Source organism: Pyrgilauda ruficollis, unplaced genomic scaffold (assembly GCF_017590135.1).
Source record: "Pyrgilauda ruficollis isolate IOZ18807 unplaced genomic scaffold, ASM1759013v1 scaffold8, whole genome shotgun sequence".
In the NCBI taxonomy this organism is placed as follows: Eukaryota; Metazoa; Chordata; class Aves; order Passeriformes; family Passeridae; genus Pyrgilauda; species Pyrgilauda ruficollis.
The window spans coordinates 4,024,446-4,042,071 of record NW_024529932.1 but is presented as its reverse complement, the minus strand read 5'-3'; the positions used below and the strand labels follow the sequence as shown (position 1 = coordinate 4,042,071).

General features: G+C 36.2%; 1 protein-coding gene across 4 annotated transcripts in view; it reads left to right on the top strand.

Moving 5' to 3' along the window:
* The window catches only part of CDK8 (cyclin dependent kinase 8), a 68,159-nt gene that overhangs the window by 38,712 nt on the left and 11,821 nt on the right, over window positions 1–17,626 (top strand). For 2 of the 4 annotated variants that reach the window (XM_041487289.1, XM_041487288.1), the window contains exons 5-7: window positions 11,407–11,464; window positions 14,208–14,339; window positions 16,182–16,325. In XM_041487289.1, the coding sequence (XP_041343223.1) occupies window positions 11,407–11,464; window positions 14,208–14,339; window positions 16,182–16,325 (334 nt within the window). The remainder of the gene's footprint in view (window positions 1–11,406; window positions 11,465–14,207; window positions 14,340–16,181; window positions 16,326–17,626) is intronic. The other 2 variants (XM_041487290.1, XM_041487291.1) reach the window with 2 other exon arrangements.

The following is a 17,626-nucleotide window of genomic DNA, read 5'->3' as shown; positions in this document are numbered from 1 at the left end:
CTCTGCATCCCATCCAGCCTTGTAGACAAGTGTGTACTAATGAAGTTCACACCAGGAAGTGCACAGTGAAGGGCATTGAAAACAGGATGAGTTGAAGGGCTCAAAGGAGTGTGACCAGTGCCACCAAGTTAAGCTGGACACAAGTCACTGGTGGAGTGTCCCATGGGCTGATTCTGAGTTCAGTGCTGTTTAACATCACCATTAGAAACCTGAGCAGTGAGATGGAGCACGCCCTCAACAATGATTTCCAGTAGTGCCTTCCAGCCTCAGCCATTCTGTGGATGTGTTGTATTTTCACCATTTGATTTGTCTTGAAAAATTAAATTACTGCTCTTTCAAAGTCTAAAATCCAGCTCATGACAAATCAAGAGAAGAGATGCCAGATACAAAGGGTGGGCTATGTGGGAGCAGGTGTAAGATGAGTATGAAAGATCAAATAGCTCCCAAGGAATAAGGAACAGTGTGAAGAAAACAGTGAAATACCCAATCTTTGAAGAGCAGCAGGACATTTTTGCAATGTATCTTGACTGCAGTATGATGAGAGGTATGACATGGTACCATTTTCTTTTCCTGAGGAATAAGGTGATGTATTCCCTAACATCTTTCTGGAAGCTGTGTGGTGAAAAAATGAAAGATATACTTCTACTGGATCATCAGTTGTTTGGTATGAAACTTTTGTGTAATGGCAGTATCTCTTAGAAAGATACACCCAAGCCTTAAGCTATCAGGCCTGTATTTTTCGTGCTTTGCTGAAGGTGCTCAGTACTAAGATCAAATAGAGAGTATAAATGGAAAGAAACTATTCAGTCTGTTCTTCCAGTTGTGTTTGGGCCTTCACTGCAAGACTTCCTGCTGATTTTGTAAATCAGTCAGATTTTATTTTGCTTTAATTCACAGGCTGTTCTTTCAAGCAATTTTTGAATCTGAATGTAATATTTCATAGCTTTTTACAGGTTGATCATCTTTAGCCTTAGGACTTATAAGAAAATGCAAGACCATTTAACAAGTTTCAAGTAAGGATTGTGAAAGAATAGTACAGACTCCAAAATTTATGTAATACGTGAGATCAACAGATAACACTTGAAAATTTTTATCCAAGCAACCGGTGTTTAGCAAAAATGCTAAATCAGTCCTAAAAGTTACTTAATAATCTTTTATCACACAATGCTGTTAGATTCCAATTTATAAAAAGATGAAGTGCTGAATAGGGGAACATTTGATGGATATTTTTCCGATTGCAAGTGAAAAGCTCATTTATTTTCTTGATTTAAGTGAAAGCAGGGGTGCAAGGAAAGGTCAGAAATCTCTATTCCAAGTACAGGTTTTGCAAAGCTACCTCTCTTAGATTGCTACTTTTATTCAAAGCCCCATTTGCTTGATTGTCGAGTCCAACCCTATCTGTAATTTTTTGTAGGCTTTCATTATCTTCAGCAGGTGTTTCCAAAAGGTCTGACTATATCATTGTGTCTGGGGTACTGACTTACGTTTTCTATGGTGGAACCTAAATTTAAATTTTCTTCTTGTTAGCTCAGATATTTTGATAAATAATTATCAAAATAATTAATCCTGTGTGGTAATAAAACCTGTTTCTCACAACCTTAATGTTTAAAACTGGCAGTAATACTGACAACAGGGTTTTTTTTTCCTATTGATGAATATATTTTGTTTTGAAACAAGAGTAAATACAATCTTAGTCCAGAGTTTAAAGGGAAGGTCAAGGTGAACAGTGTATGTATTATAAGAGGGGCTTTGCTAATTTTCCATGCTCATGATATGACCAAACTTGGACAAAAGTACTTGGACACTGTTGTTGCCTAGACAAAGTGCAGGTGAAGTCTCTGAATTTGGTATTCCGAAATCATTGTAGACTTCTACATGAAAGAAGTACAAGGTGCAGAAAATAAATGGAAAAAGTAAGACTGCTTGTTGAACTGCCACCAGATGTGTTAGGGACAGACAAGTGCAACACAGATGAGGATTTGTAGTCATGAAATTGCATTATGTGATTATTGATGTTTTAGTGAGATATTTTTGCCTTGTCTGCTGCAGAACCGTCAGACACAGGAAGCAATGGAAGCAGACAGGTTTTTTTCCTGACATTTTTACATCATTGTACATGAAATAATTTTAACCAGTCTTGCACCAGTTAAAACTGGCAGTGAAAACTGTTGTAAAAGGGAAATTCCAAATTTGAATATTTTTCCTCATTCCTCGGGAGCCCTTCAGGACTAAATTGAATGTTTCAGAACTGATCTTTATAACCATTTGCATCTTTACCTTACAGGGTATGTAATCAATACAGGCCTTTTCTGTGCCTTTGGGAAGTTTGTCCTTGTCTGGTGGAATATGCATTTAATTACAGCATCAGAAATACATGTGTCTTCATACTGCATATTGATTTCTAAGCTGGAGATGGAGTGGTGCTTTAGAGTTGTAGATATGCAAAATGATAGCCTGGCTTCTACAGTCTCTAGGAAAAAATAGTTTAGAAAATGCAAGTTGTGTTGCATGTTTTACAATAAAAAGAAAATTATGTTGGTATGTTGATATTCTGTGATTGCTTAAGGAGACACAGCTTACCTGGGCATGCTGGTTCTTAGTTCCCTTAAGTGACCTTTGTATCTGTTAGCAAATTTCAGGTACATTTGGTAAGAGGATGCGGTATAAAAACAGACCGTTTCTTTCAAATGTCACGAAAAGCAAATGTCATGTAGAGGAGGGCATGTTCTGAGAGAAGTGTATTGGTAGTTGAACCAGGGACAAATGCTGAAATACTTATTTTGCTTTGTTCAAGCTTAGAAATATTTTGACTTTTTAAAATTCCAGGTCATTTAAGTAAATTGACAACTGAAGTAGAATGGTGTAATATAAGTAACATATTGAGGAATATAATTTGTAGATTATTACTTACACCTATCTGCATATATATGACACAGTGAGGGATGAAAATACATCAGCTACTGGGCAGACTATATTATATTTCTTTCTTTTCTGTAGCTATAAATTTGTTCTTTTGTTGCAGTTTTTCATGTGCTGGCTTTCCAAGATGGCCAGATACCTGACTGTAGTGCTGGAAAGAGTAGTGTAAGTAATCCTTCACTGTTTGAAGGCAAACTAAGTCATCTCTGGCTGCAGAAACTCACTTATCTATATAGGTAAATACAAATAGAGGTAAGAATTCTGCAGAGGAAAGTTGTGCTAGAAACTTCAGATCTAATTCCTGCCATAAAGGTGATGAGCTGTACTAGTCAGCTGGAAAAAATACCAGCATTACTTGTGGTTCTGACTTAAGAGAAGTATGGAGAACCAGAAGCTTTTTGATCACAAATGTACCTTTAAAGTAAGTTTAGTCAATAAAAACCCTTTAGTAGGATTTAGTAAAAACCCTAGGATATGATTTTAGAGACACCTGAATGCAGTTTGAATTTTAGTTTTGTTGAACTTTTTACTGCAAGTACCTTGTTAAAGTTGTGGAAAAGTTATTACACCATGAAATGCTGTGAAAGTTAGGAATATGGATTGTTCAAAATACAGGAAATAGCCATAATAGTGTTTTCACTGCAGTCTGCTGTACAAAGAAAATGCTGTATTCTGTATGAATGATTTATATTCATGATATAGAGGAAAAGATTGTAAGAAAACAGTCCTTTGAGTAACTCTAATCCAAGGAGTTTTAGAGTAGCATTATGAATAGGACATATTTATCCCATGTAAAAGCTTATTCTTTATGAACTCCCAACTTTATCTGTCTTACTGTGAATGTGAGTGATGCAGAAGGAGATACTTGGGATGTAGTTTGAAATACTGTATTTGTTCCGTACACAAAAATGCTCTAACACAAGCAAAGCCCATGCAACCACTGGAAAGTGCATACTAGTAAGTTACATAGGCTTTTCACCTTTGTTATTTTATGTTAATCCAGAACAGGGAGGAGTTGTTTATAGTCCATACAAGTATAGTGATATGGAAGTAATGATAGTATTATTTAAATGAAAAACAACAACAAAATAGGGCTTTTAAAGAAAATGGCAAGGGTTAACACAGTTGCATGTAAACCAAAGAGTAAATAAGACAATTTTCTGCCTTTGTATGAAAGTTCTGGGATGTGTGAGATTACAGTACTACTGAATGCTTGTCACCCTATGGAAACTGCTCCCAACGAAATTACTGAGCAAAAATAGTACTGGGTTTTTATTGCACATTTTAAATCCTTACTTGTGAGGCAGAACTTTGAATTTAAAAGGGAGATGGAATTATATATAGAATAACATAGTACCTAATAACTCGTTTCAGAGCATGCTGTCCTCTTGCATTCGATCCTGCTCTGATGTGTCCACAGCATCCAGAGTCATTCTAACCTATGGACAGAGTAATTGTTGCTGTAGCAAAACCCACAGGAAATACATTTCTTCAGGAGTGTTCATTTTAATGTATTAAGTTTGTTACTACACTTTTGAATGATGTGTTAATGATATTTGACATGGTAGATTTTCCTGCTATAATAGTATTTTTGCCTATGATATCCACCTTTCCTTGCTTTGAGTCTTAGTACAGAAAGTTACACCCTGCCGCTTGTGCTGACCTTTCTAGGGAGTGAAAGAGTTGGCCTGAAAAGAGTAATGAATTTTTTTTATTCACCTTGAATTCAGTTCCTGTGAAAGTGAGAAAAGTCTGTGTATTAAGCAGTATGCAAGCTTTTAATAAGTTACAGTGCCCCAAGTTGGCAGCAATTGAATGACAGCAGAGAAAGAAAATTTTTGGAGTGTGTTCAGAGCCTAAAAACACAGTAGTGAGACTAACAGCTTTCATCAGGCTGAAACAGAGATAAAATATGGTTGATGGTAACTAGCAGAAGGCCCCCTTGGCATAGATACAGCATCCCTCTATTTTCTATCCTATCCAAATACTTCCTGTACTTTTAAAATTTTTGGACATGTGTGCTTTGATAATTTAGGGGTTTGTTTTTGTTTGGCGGTTGCTGGTAATTTTAATGGCTCTTAGTTTTAAAGAGAACTTTATTTAGATGCTCAATTTATTTATTTTAAGGAACTCTGGGATGTTCTTTATAAGAAGATAATGAACAGGAAGTATTAAAATAGGCTTTCTTAATTTTCAGTGATTTTACAATTTGTGTGTTCTGTAATCAAAAAGAATATTTTAATGTTTAGATTTAATAAATTGTTGTGGGGCCATTGTTTTCACCAGTGTTTGTGGTGATCTTTTGATTGTAATGTATTTTAAAGCCCCAGTCAGTTGCAAAAGAAAATTCACATATTTGAATTCAAGGAAAGCAATTAACATCAGAAAAGTGCTGATACTATCATTTGAATAAGGTTATATTGTCACTGCTATTGTGCTAGAGTTCTATTTAGTATTGAAGTAGTCAGTTTTGTTAAAGTGGAAAGAAAATTGAATTATTTTGGAATGAAAATGAAATTATTTTCTCTAACTCTAAACTAATCCAAAAAGAGTTCCAGTCCCTAAGAATGCAGTAAAGGATCTATACCACCTTGATAATAAGGAAATATTTTGATGTTGGTTATGACTGCTTGAAGATCAACAAGGTTGTTAGAGATGTGCCGGAGAAGTATAAACATCGAATCTTTTGTGAGACTTTGAGATGTGTTGTGAATTTTGCAAGCCAAGCTGAAGGCTAGTAGGTTTTGCTGCACAGCTTTTCTTGTCAGAGGACCTGACTGGGAAGTGATAAACCACATCAGTATATTGCAATTTCTACCACTGTGCCACAAAAATGCTCCTCTGAGCAGCCTGCAACTTGCTAAATCCTTGCAGTTGTCTTTCAAAACATTTTTGATTTTTTTCTTCTCAGCAAGACATTTTTAACTTGTCTTTCATGCTTCACAGGCACTTGCTCACATACAGCTGAAGTTCAGTTATGGTTTTGTATGATTGTGGGGCTGTGGTTTTAAATCTATATTGTTTAATATAGATTATAATTCCTATATTGTTTAGTATGATGCTTTGAAATCTAAAATATAAAGAAGTCATTCACTATAAATCATAATAGAATCATTGTTGAGGTCATAGTTGCAAAAGCAAAATAATTTAAGGATAAAAGTCCTTTGCCTAGTATTGTTCTTCTAAAGTTAACCTGCTCTTTTTTAAAATTGAAAATTTTATGTTCTTAAAAATTATCATGGCTCATCACAGGTGCAAATGGATGGCATGGCCAGTTCTGTAAATTGGTCTCACAGCCAGTAAGGATGCACAAATACCAGGAGTTAACAAATGTCACTGGTGTGACTCGCCCCATCATTGTGAATCCTCTAGAGAGTAATGTTTTAGGAGCCCAACTCGTAAGTATTGGATTATCCAAATGAAAATTGGTTGGGATTATACGAAAACCTTATTAAAAGGTACATTTAAAAGGATGTGTCAAGAGCATGAGTCTGTTCATTAGTATACGTAGAAATTTTGCACACAGTTAATAATGTGGATGGGGAGAAGGTAGCATTGACATTATAATACCATAATAGGTAATTCCAAGGAGTTTAGATTACTCAGTGATATGTATGTTTAAAATCAGTCTTTGAAAACTGGTGATTTCAGAAACAGACTAGTAGCAAAACCTATGTGGAATAATAGTTCCTGTAGACCTGGTTTCATGCTTAAAGTACTAAGTATCAAAAATTGCAGTGGCTAAGCTGTCTAAAAATGCCATTTCCTCACTGCTTTGGTGAGTAAAGCTTAGTGAAAGGAGGGCCTAACATCAAAATACTTTTCCAGGAGCATGAGGCATGCACAAACTTCTTCTGGCCAAATTCCGCTACTTGTGTAACATCCATTTGCCATAATTGCAAAGGTTGAGTACTTGGGTTAACACGGGTGCCTAAGCCAGTGCCATCCCTTTGACAATCTGGGCAGGATCGTACAATGGCAGTGGCATCAGTAAGTGGGATGCCAAATTGTTTAACTAGCATCTTTGCAGATTGATGTAAAAAGGCATGACAATTTTTTGCTTGTTGAAATTTATCAGAGGTTGGCATTGGCCAGACAGCGGCTCCAGATACCTAGTATACAAATTTGGAATAAATAATCATCTCCTGCTCCTGTCAATAACTTTCTCTGAGCAGCAGGAATGATGTTTTTTTCTTTTTTGTCGTATCTCATCATGACACAGACTGGTATAATTTAAATTTTGTTTGCATTTTTGCCTTCAAAACAGCGATTCACATAAGCTCTGAAGTCTAGTTTCCCCTATATGAAAGAGCATAAACATTTTCAGTGTATGTTAAGAGGCAGTATATGACTGCAATGTTTGGTCAAAGTTGTAGTCCTGCCAAAAAGATACGAAGAAAATGCACGGCTGGTAACCTTAACATGAATCAATAACCTTATGCAGTGAGGCAGGATACCATACTGGGATCATACAGAGTGAAAGGTGCTGTGCAAGGCATGTAAACAACCTCTCCACTGCATTTAGCATTAGTGAAGCCTCAGCAGGAGCAGTGTGTAATTTGGGACACTGGAGTTCAAAGAAAGGGGTGGCCCAAGGCAGAACAGCTAGAGGAAATCAGCAAGAATGAGCATAGATCCAGAAAAAAAAAATAGCCTACTCGGAAACACAGAGCAGGAGAGAGCTATTAGGGTTTTTTAAATCTAGGTGATAGGACTGAAGAGAAATGTTTGTCCCAGGAAGTTGTGTAGGAAGTTCTTGCAGTGAAGGAGTTGTTGTCTGTGCCTTTTGCTAACGAAGAGAAGAGGCAAGGGGACTAATCTTGTCTGTTGTGTTAGAAGGAAAGGAAAAACACTGCAATGCAGAGGAGTGAAAGAGAGATTACATGGGAATTGTGCAACCTTCGTCACCAGAGACTTCAGGATCAGAGTGAACATGAGCAGTGTTGTGTGAGATCGGGGAGATGGGTGAAGGTGACTGTCTCAAGTTCTTCACAGATCTGTGAACCTCTTTGGGTTTTTACCTCCCTTGCCTTTTAGAATTTCTTTTTGCACTTTGCAAATAATTGTTAAATTAGAAGTACCTAAAGACGTATCAGTGGAAATCTTTGTTCTCGTTTCAGCAGTAATAGTGATTAGATACACAAGATGAGGATTTGTCCAGGAATCATAAGGAGGAGTCCTACGAAGCCAAATATAGGGCAAGATAAGATTTAGTGCTGTGCCATGGTCACAAAGTCATTCTTTCATGAGAATGAATTCTCCCCCTGCTGCTGAGGTGGGTTTGGGAGGAGAAGGGTGATTTTTCTTACATTTAGTTCTATGGGATTGCCAGACACTTGTGTGGGTCTCTGAAATACTCAGCTGTACATCACTGCATGGCTCTTCACATTTGGTTTAGGATCATAACAGGTTTCTCATTTGCATTTGTCTGGCATGCACAAATTATTTTACTGAATGGCAAAAGTAATTATGCCTTTATTAGTACAAAAATTAGGGACTGTAGTTGGTAATTTGTAGTTATAAAAAATATAGCTGCTTTAAAGTAGAGTATTTTCAGAGTACAGTATAAGAATTGCTAAAAGATTTTGCTTCACTTGCTCAGCCCAAGTGATTTGAATAAGCAGTTTCAACCTCAGTTTTCTCTGGATAATTAGAATTAAACTGAAAATTAGCAAATTAAACTAATGCTTATCCAAATTTCTCCCTTCTGTTTCTAATGACTGCTTATTTTTCTTTGCAAATAAATTTCTCATATGTAATGAGTTGCCCCAAAAGACAAATCTAGGGGGGAGTTCAAGGGTTTTTTTCCCTCCAGATAGTGGACTTGATTAAAAGACTTGTAATGATAATTCCTGACACATGTATTCACTTCTGTTACTGGACTTCAGTGTTTTTCAGGGATTATTCAAAATAAACAGTATTTAGGTATATCAATATTATGCCTATACTGATTTCTAGTAGATATTCCCCTATTGAATTTAAGTTGAATGGTCTTGTTTGGAAAATTTTTTAAACTAAAAATGTTGTTCCAGTCTATGCATACAATGATTTTAGAAATGGAAGCCTCCAGAATAAGACACCTAATTTACTTATTTTTTAAAACTGTGATGTATTTTTACAGCGATGTGACTACATAAATATTTTTGTCTGTAGGAAAAATCTTGTGTTCCAAACACAGCTATTTTGGTGAAGGACTTGTGACTTTAGAAAAAGGTGAACTGAGTATTCCAGACCAGCTGAGGGTTCATTTTTATTTTGCGGCTTTAGAATACTCCTACACAGATTTCTAAATTGTCTCTATTGTTAAGTATGTTCTGTAACTTCTGAAATTTGAGTGTGAATCAATCTGTTGATACTTTGCTGACACAGTACTGTCTTACTGTGCTTTCTCATCTCTACCTGCCTTGACCTTAGGGTAGGAGATCTTTGGTGCAGGAATTGTTACCCAGTGCTGTGCTGATTAGTCATGTGGTATAATACAGTCTTTGTGTGAGTAGGACTTCTTGTCCTTACCAAAATCCAAACAGTAAAATATTTTAAGGTGAAAATACAATGAGGATGTTAAAAACATTTTTGTAGAGTATTATCAACCTGTGAACTTGAAGGGGGGAAAATGGTACTTTATGTATTATGTCCATGTATTATATATCTGAAAAATTCTGATGCCTGTGTAATGTATTGTTAACTCTAATGAAAACATGATAATTAGACATGTAGCTTAACACCCCATATATATTGAAGCAGGTTTTGTGAAAGATGTGGATTTGTTCTTTGAGTCACAGTGTAGCAATAGAAAGATTTCTGTGGTGAAATGATGTGTTTTCATACCTAGCAGATTGAATTGCCATAAAGTTCGGCACTAACTGTGAATTTAAAGATGTATGCTGTTTGTTTATTTCTAGGACTTTTGTAGAAGCAATCTAAATTGAATGCTTTGAGAGCTGTGTGCCCACATTCTGCATTTTTTAATGTTGAAGCAGTACTTACCTGGAGTGTAAAGCAAAAGGAGGTGGTGGTGGTGGGGAACAGTTTCTTCTGGAAATCACAGAGCTAATACAGCACAAGCTGGATCTGTTGTTCTTGCTGTTAGAAAGACAATGAAGTATATCTTACCTTTTTTGACCACATTTTTGATAATATTTTCTATCCTTAACCTGTTCTCAGAAATGCAGTGCCTCAGATTCTTTTTACATATTTTGTCCAAGGATTGTAGGGTTTCCGAAATCCATTTTGCAGCCTTTCATAAACAACAATAATTTAAATTCTCAAGGAAAATTTTTGCTCGAGTACTAATTTTTTCTACCTGGTTTTTACATAATAGCAGTTACTTCTAGGTTGATATCATGTTGTGGTCTTCTGCTTCTTTGCATGTGTGTTTACATTTGAGCCTGATAGATTGAGGAAGGCTTGAGAATATCCTAGAATGTGTTTAGAAAATCACACAAGGATACTAGGATTTATTATGTTAACTTTTAGGTGGTCTAAGCTGTTTTTCTCAGGTATTCTTACCTTCAGATCAATTTAAACTGGAAAAGCAAAGCAAGAGCTGTAACTCAGCCTTATTACAATCTTACAGGCCACAACTGAATAGGAATCCCTGTTTTGTCCAGGATTTACAGAATGAATGGGTATCTAAATCACTCTATTTAAGAACAAGTCTGGCATACATTATCTGCTTTAGTTGTGAGTTTCTTTACTTTTTTCCCTCCAAATAAGCACTGTAGGTTTCATTATATAAACTGTGTTAGGAGTTGAGGAATCCTGTGACTACAGATGCTGAGAATGGATTATGAGAAACAGGACAGCAGAAAATAGAGGATTTTGAATTGAGTTATCATGTTTCTAACCAGCCATATTCTAGCTCTGTTCTTTAACTTGCCTCCATAGTAAAAGAAACAAAGGAAGGACAGAAGACTAACATAAAGGCAGTGCTTTCCAGTTTTGCAGCTGTGTGAATTGGTAAACACTTGTAAATAGGAAGAATTTAGATGAGTGTTCTCTCCAATATCAAGTGATATGGTAATGTTTGATCTGTATCTCACTTGTGTATTTTTTATGTGCATTGTGTCTGCGAATGTGCCTAACAACCCTGGGCAAAGCTTGCTGTAGAGCTGGCTTCCCATCCCTGTGGCTGGGGTGGTGGGCAGCAGTGGGACTGCCTCCCACTGAAAAGATCTAGGGCAATTTGGGTAGAAATCCCAGCAGCTTGGTGGCTGCCAGCTCATGCCTTGAGGATAGACACCAGGGTGTCAGTAGGGAATGTGCTGCTGGAGCACAGCAATGCCAAGAAGAAACGCGAGGAAGATGCAGTCAGGGAGAGCCTGTGTCTGGGTCCTTGCACAGCATTACTGTGACAGAGAAACTTGTCATTTTTATCAAAACAAAGTTGGTTTAAAACTGGCAAAACAAAGCTTAATTAACTTTTCAGAGACTATTGTTTAGGTTTATCGTGGTATATGTATTGTATATTTATTTTTTTTTCCACAGAAACCTGCTAATATTTTAGTTATGGGTGAAGGTCCTGAGCGAGGAAGAGTAAAAATTGGTATGTTTATATCTTTGATAAGTCCCAGTGTAGCATTTAAGTTAGAATGTTCTGAAGGTGCAGTTGTACCACCTAAAGTAGTCACTGTAATACCAGTATGTGCCTGGGCACGTTGCCTAAGTGCTGCTTCCTGAGTGACTGGCTTCATCATATTAGCCCCATGTACCAGTTCTGACAATGAAATGCTGTAGCCTCATCAATAAAAAGTGGAAAATGTCATTATATTTTGCTTAAGTGGGTGTTTGTGTGGGGTGGGGGATTTTGATGGGGGGTTAAAGATGACAGCTAGCTAGGAGGAAAGGAGGAGAAAGAAATGGGATTTTAAAATTTCCTCCATTTATCTCTAATGCCATGACATCTTGCTGCTGCTTGTAAAAATCTAAATAGGGAACTACTCACTGCTATAAACCTTCTGTCTTATAATAGAATCAAAGATGGCATTCAGCCTACAAAATATTTTTGAAGGAGTAGGCAGGTCCCTTGGAGATGAACACGAGGGACCTTAAAAGTGCAGAAATCACAGAAATCCATCCAAAATGGTTAGGGAGAGCTAATAGCTAATGCTAAATGCCTAGCCCGGGGTGGACCAGGTTAGAAAGGACCCAACACTTACTTCCACACTGTTCTAACATTTTCTGGTGGGAGTTACTATTTACAGTGAGAGGATGATTTGTAAAAGTTTAATTCTTTTAAACTAAATGCATAAATAAAAATTAACAGTAGTCTAACAATAATAAACTGTACCAGGCTGTGCATTATCATGGCAGTGCTACTAATGCACAGCCTGTTTACATTTGCTATGGTAATACAGCCCCATTTGCAAGGGTTTTTTAAAGCTAGTTCATCTTTTTCACTTCCCTCTGGCTTTCTTTTGTGAGATTACTCTTCTGCATTGTTGCTCTGTTCTCTTACTGTTTTCTTGATCTGAACTATACTGTTAGTCACTGGTAGAATGATTCAGGGTAGGATTTTCTGGGAGCATTCAATGCTGCTCTAGGCCTTCCCTTGTCCTTTGGAATCCAGGGAGCGATGGGCCAGGGTTGAATGCTTCTGGAGATCCTACTCTGAAAGTTTTTAATGCCTTTCTGAGCTTTTAAGGTTGGCAGTAGGGATTGAGGTCTGCATAGAGAACAGGTACATCATGGACAACAGAAGGGAAAATTTCTTCATATTACTTACTCTTCATGGAGGATTTCTTCCAAAACAGAGCACGTAGGTCATCCTCTGGACTCACTTTTGATAGTGGTGGTGATATTTACTGTACACAACTACTTGCTAGTAATTGCACATAGACCACCCGTTTATTTCTTAATTTATAGTTCTGAATTAATTTGAGAATAACTTAGTGAACAACTAAATTAAGTCAGACTCTGTTAATGGACAGGTGAAAGATTCTGTATTGGGCCGCCAGTCCTCTGAGCCATCCATTCCCAGCAGGGAAAGAGGGAGGGGAACCTTGGATTTTGAAGTGTGTTATCAAAATGTAGATTTTTTTTTTTTTAAATTTTCTTAAGATTGCCACAGCAGTAAAAGAATGCAGAAATTATACACATACCGAGGGCTTCCACTTTACAGTGTAACTAATTTTTCTAAAAAATACATAACTGGTATTTAACTTAAAATAATTTTTATAGGCTTTTTGTGTCACTTTGGGTCATAAATCCACTTTTTGCCAACAGTTTTCCTTATTATTCATAGTGACTTGACCAATTTTGAGTAATTGATATTTTAATGTAGAAAACTGTAAAGTGTTTCTCTTTTTAAATGCATTAAAGCAATCATAAATAGGAATGCATATGAAAAAATAATTAAGGATTGTGTAGTCAAGTTAGAGACCCATATTTACACTGCAGTATTCCCTCATTGAGCGAGAGCATGTAGGTCCTTTTCCCTCAGGGTAGCTACTCATCTCATTTCATTCAAATCTTTCTCAGCATAGGAATATCCCTACATGATAGGGTCACTCTGTCTTGGGATTCAGGGTTGGTGGGTCAGGAAAGCAATTTCATGGGAGAAGCTGCATATTTTAGTCTCAGCCCATTTTTTCCTGTATGACTTATATGTAGTTGTTCAGACAACTTTCTAGGCACTTGTACACTACAAATTCTAGAAAGCAGTTTTTAATGATATAATGCCCACAACCAAAATTTAGAAATCATAGCCTGAATGGTATTCAGCACTGGTGTATTGATACTGGAAATGCATCTTGATAGAAAAATCAGCAGGGAGGCAGATGCTCTAGGCTTAGGTGCTGTTTTTGTGTGAAGGAAGTCTTGCCATAGCTAACTTCATGAAGAGGGAGATTTTTTCATGTGCACGTATGTATTATAAATCATTCTAACCTTTGCAGAATCTGCATTTTGCTTGCTTTAAAAATTGCTGCTTTGTGAAAAAACATCCTGTAATAATAGGAGTACTTTACCATAGAACATCAGGTAAAATGAGTCAGGATTTACCAGTGTCCTGAGGAGTTGATGCACTTCTTCAGAACAATGGTTAATTCTTTGTTGTAAATGACTCATGTTAGTAATGATTTATAATGATATACTTCATAGGTGATGCCATCCAGTAACTTCTACAGAAAAAAATCTGCTCAGAGAGTTCATATCTGCTACAGTCTGTCTTTGTGTTTTATTTAGGAGTGATGATAGTGCTAACAAGTAAACTCAATCAATTTGTTAAAAAAAAATGAAGATTGTTAGTTTCCCTCAAATTTTAAAGCATCTCTCTTTGAATTTTGCAGCTGACATGGGCTTTGCCCGATTATTTAATTCACCTCTGAAGCCTTTAGCAGACTTGGATCCAGTAGTTGTAACCTTCTGGTATCGAGCTCCAGAGTTGCTTCTTGGAGCAAGGCATTATACCAAAGCTATTGGTAAGTAAATTGCACAAAAATGTACTGTTTTGTTCTTTATGTAAACTGTACCCAAATATTAAAGCTTTGATAAATTGTCCAAAAGACAGTAGCTGAGTTAAAGGTATGTTCCTCGTTTCTTGAAGAAACATTAATCTTTCAGAAATTGATTAGTTTACTGTGGTCTCAGGCTGTGTATAGAAATGAAATATCTTGCTGGGTTTTAGCTCCAAATGCTCTGCAATGCAATCTAAGTTTGTGGCTTTCACACAGGACTTTCATAAATGCTGTTAGCAGCTATAAAAATATGGAAGCATCTTTGAACTGCTGGTAGAATTCATATTAGGATGACTGTGAGGCACAGTGCATTGAATTTATTGCAGAGGTTATTACCTAGTGTAATAAATGTATGAAATAAAGAATGTGCAGAATGGAAAATATTGTGGCTGCACTGAAGCTAAAATGTAAAATTAAGTTGCATTTTAGCCTCTCTGTGTCTTTTTCAAAGACATGACAGATGGCCAGAGCTTTTGTGGGCTGTAGAACAGGGGAGCAACCCAGCAGCAAACTGGAGGGAGGTTAGATTCACTTTTACTGCATTGATGAGCTTCTGTGGGAGGAAGAGAGACTGTAGGGAAAAGCGCTGGGAAGTTTTTCTCTTGCTGCCTGGTTTAAAAGATATGTTAAAGGCTGGCAACCAATTCTGGGAGCAGATAACTTCCCTAGCAGCTACTCCACTTTGCACAGACATGGAGGTTGTATGTCAGCAGACTGTGTTGTTTCTGTAACCTGAAAGTCTTCCTCTGAACTCAATATTTTTTTCTTGTTTTGTTTTTTATAACAGTCGTATCTGTGTTTCTGTGAGCAATTCTAATGTCTATGCCTTAAATGTATTCTTATTTACTTTTCTGTTAATACTGTGTTTCTTTCATAGATCAGATATATTTTTATATGTTGCTTTAAACTTCTTAATTTGTTGTATTTGCATGTTCCCTCACTTTACTGTCATTTCTTCTGATTGCAGTGTGTGAAACTGCATGGGCAGTCATAGCCTTTAGTACATAGTTTTTTCAGTGTAGATAAAAAATGTGCAAAAACACTGAGTAATGGAGTTATGCTGTTTGTATTATTTACTTTTGTCCTTGTTTATGACCTTGTTCATTCAAGGCTCAGTGTAGCTCCACTTAGAGTTAAAAATTGTGTTCGTATATGCTGGAGAATAATTGAGAAAACAACTGGGAAGATACAGGCGATCAGATTATTAGATAGGAAAGCAACAGTGAAAAGAGAGAGGTTGTGGGGTTTGGGTTTTTTTTTAGTGGATGTTATGGAAAAGTTGTGAGGTGTTTGGGCTTTTGTAGCAATTTGTAACTCTCTTTCAAGGTGTTACTTGTTTTATACCAATACTGCTACTTTTCAGCTTGTATTTTTGGGGTCATTTACTATTTAAACTTTGCTGATAAACAGTTGTGCCTTTCTTGGTCAGGACAGTGAAAGGGCAAGATGCTGGCTGGCTTTTCTTTCTTTGTGTTTTGTGTGTTGGCCATTACCCCAATAGTTTCCTTCACTTTTGTTCTTAACCACTTTAATTTTTTACAATGTTAAGTGGTAACTACACTTCAAAAACCCCAAAAAAACTTGTATGCTATTCTCAGCTCCTGCGTAGTTTCTGAATTGTGTACCTCCATTCAAAGCTAAAAGAAAAAGTTGAGGAAGTATTGCACTTCTACAATAGAAACTTGACATTTTCAATATAGGAACCTTATCTCTGATAAGCTGAACACTAACATTCTATGCCTCATCCAGATGGTTTTGGAAAGATTCATTTGTTGTTCTTTTTATTTCTGTTCTCCTTTTTTAAAGATATTTGGGCCATAGGGTGTATATTTGCAGAGCTGCTAACATCAGAGCCAATATTCCATTGCCGACAAGAAGATATCAAAACTAGTAATCCTTATCACCATGACCAGCTGGACAGAATATTCAATGTAATGGGATTTCCTGCAGGTACATACTGTATTTTTTATCACCGCTGTTCAAAGAAAGATATCCATATTGCTTTCTTTGCATATGAAGGTGGCAGCTGATCAAAGCAACAGAGCTGTTCAAACACAATCTTGATTTCATGAGTTATAAATCTAGAATCCAATGGTCAAATTAGATATTTTCCCTTTTATTAATGATAAGGTTATCTTTGTGTATACATATACCAATGCTTTATTATTTTAAAAGATTGTATTTAATGGTGGATGATTAAAAATGAGAAGGAATATTTCTACATTTCTTCAGTACTGATTATTGATTTGGAAGGTGATTAATGATTTATGAAACCCAGCAAAAATATATATATTTAGTGAATATTATGCATTTGTTTAATTCATGCCAAATTAAATGTATTATTTGGAAATAATGGAGAGTATGGATTTTTTTTTTTTTTCCCCCTGGTGGAAAGCTGGTGCTATACAAAAAATTTCTTTATTCCAAACTGGAAGAAAGAACTGGTTGTATGAACCAAAACAAATTACAGTGGGGATATCACTTGTTGCATTTTCCCCTCAGTGTTGGTCATATTTTGTTTCTATGCAGGCTGCTTTGCTTCTTCAGTTTATACTTTGTCTTCTAGTGTTCACATGATTGCAGGAGTCAGAGTAACAGGGGCCTTATTTTTACTTTTTGTTTATCTTTCTCCTTACTGTTCCCTTCTCCACTATTAATTATTGTCTTTTGGTTTTGGTTTTGTTGTTGTTTTTTTTTGTTTTTGTTTTTGTTTTTTTTTTTTTTTTAATTTGCCTCTTCCTTTCACATGACTTCTGTTGTCTGTATGTTTTTGATCGTTCTAGGATTTTGGTATTAAACATGCTCTTATTTTTGCTTTTGCCTCTTTTTGTGTGTGTGTGTACTTCATTGCTTCTGTACTGCTGTGTTAGATTCATGGAAATGTTGCCTTTGCATTTTGTCTCCTTAGTTTTGCTTCTTCAAGCAATACTGTCCCCTTCTGCTTTTGAACTAGAATTTTACCCTTTTATACTTTTTTTAGTTCATTTGGGTTTTACATTGGTTCTGTATAGCTTACATAAGTAGATCATACTCTCATTGTGGTTTTTTGATGGGATTAATTAATCCTTTCTAATGGTCTGCGTTTGACCTTTGGAGTTCTTTGGTTTTTACCAAGAAATGCTTTTCATTCAACTGCAGCCTTTTTTTTTTTTTCGTTTTAATTGACATTTGCCATATCTGAAACAGTTTCTCCTGTCTATGGGATAGGAAAGAGGAGACTTTTTTGTTTACCTAAGTAATAATTAAATAAT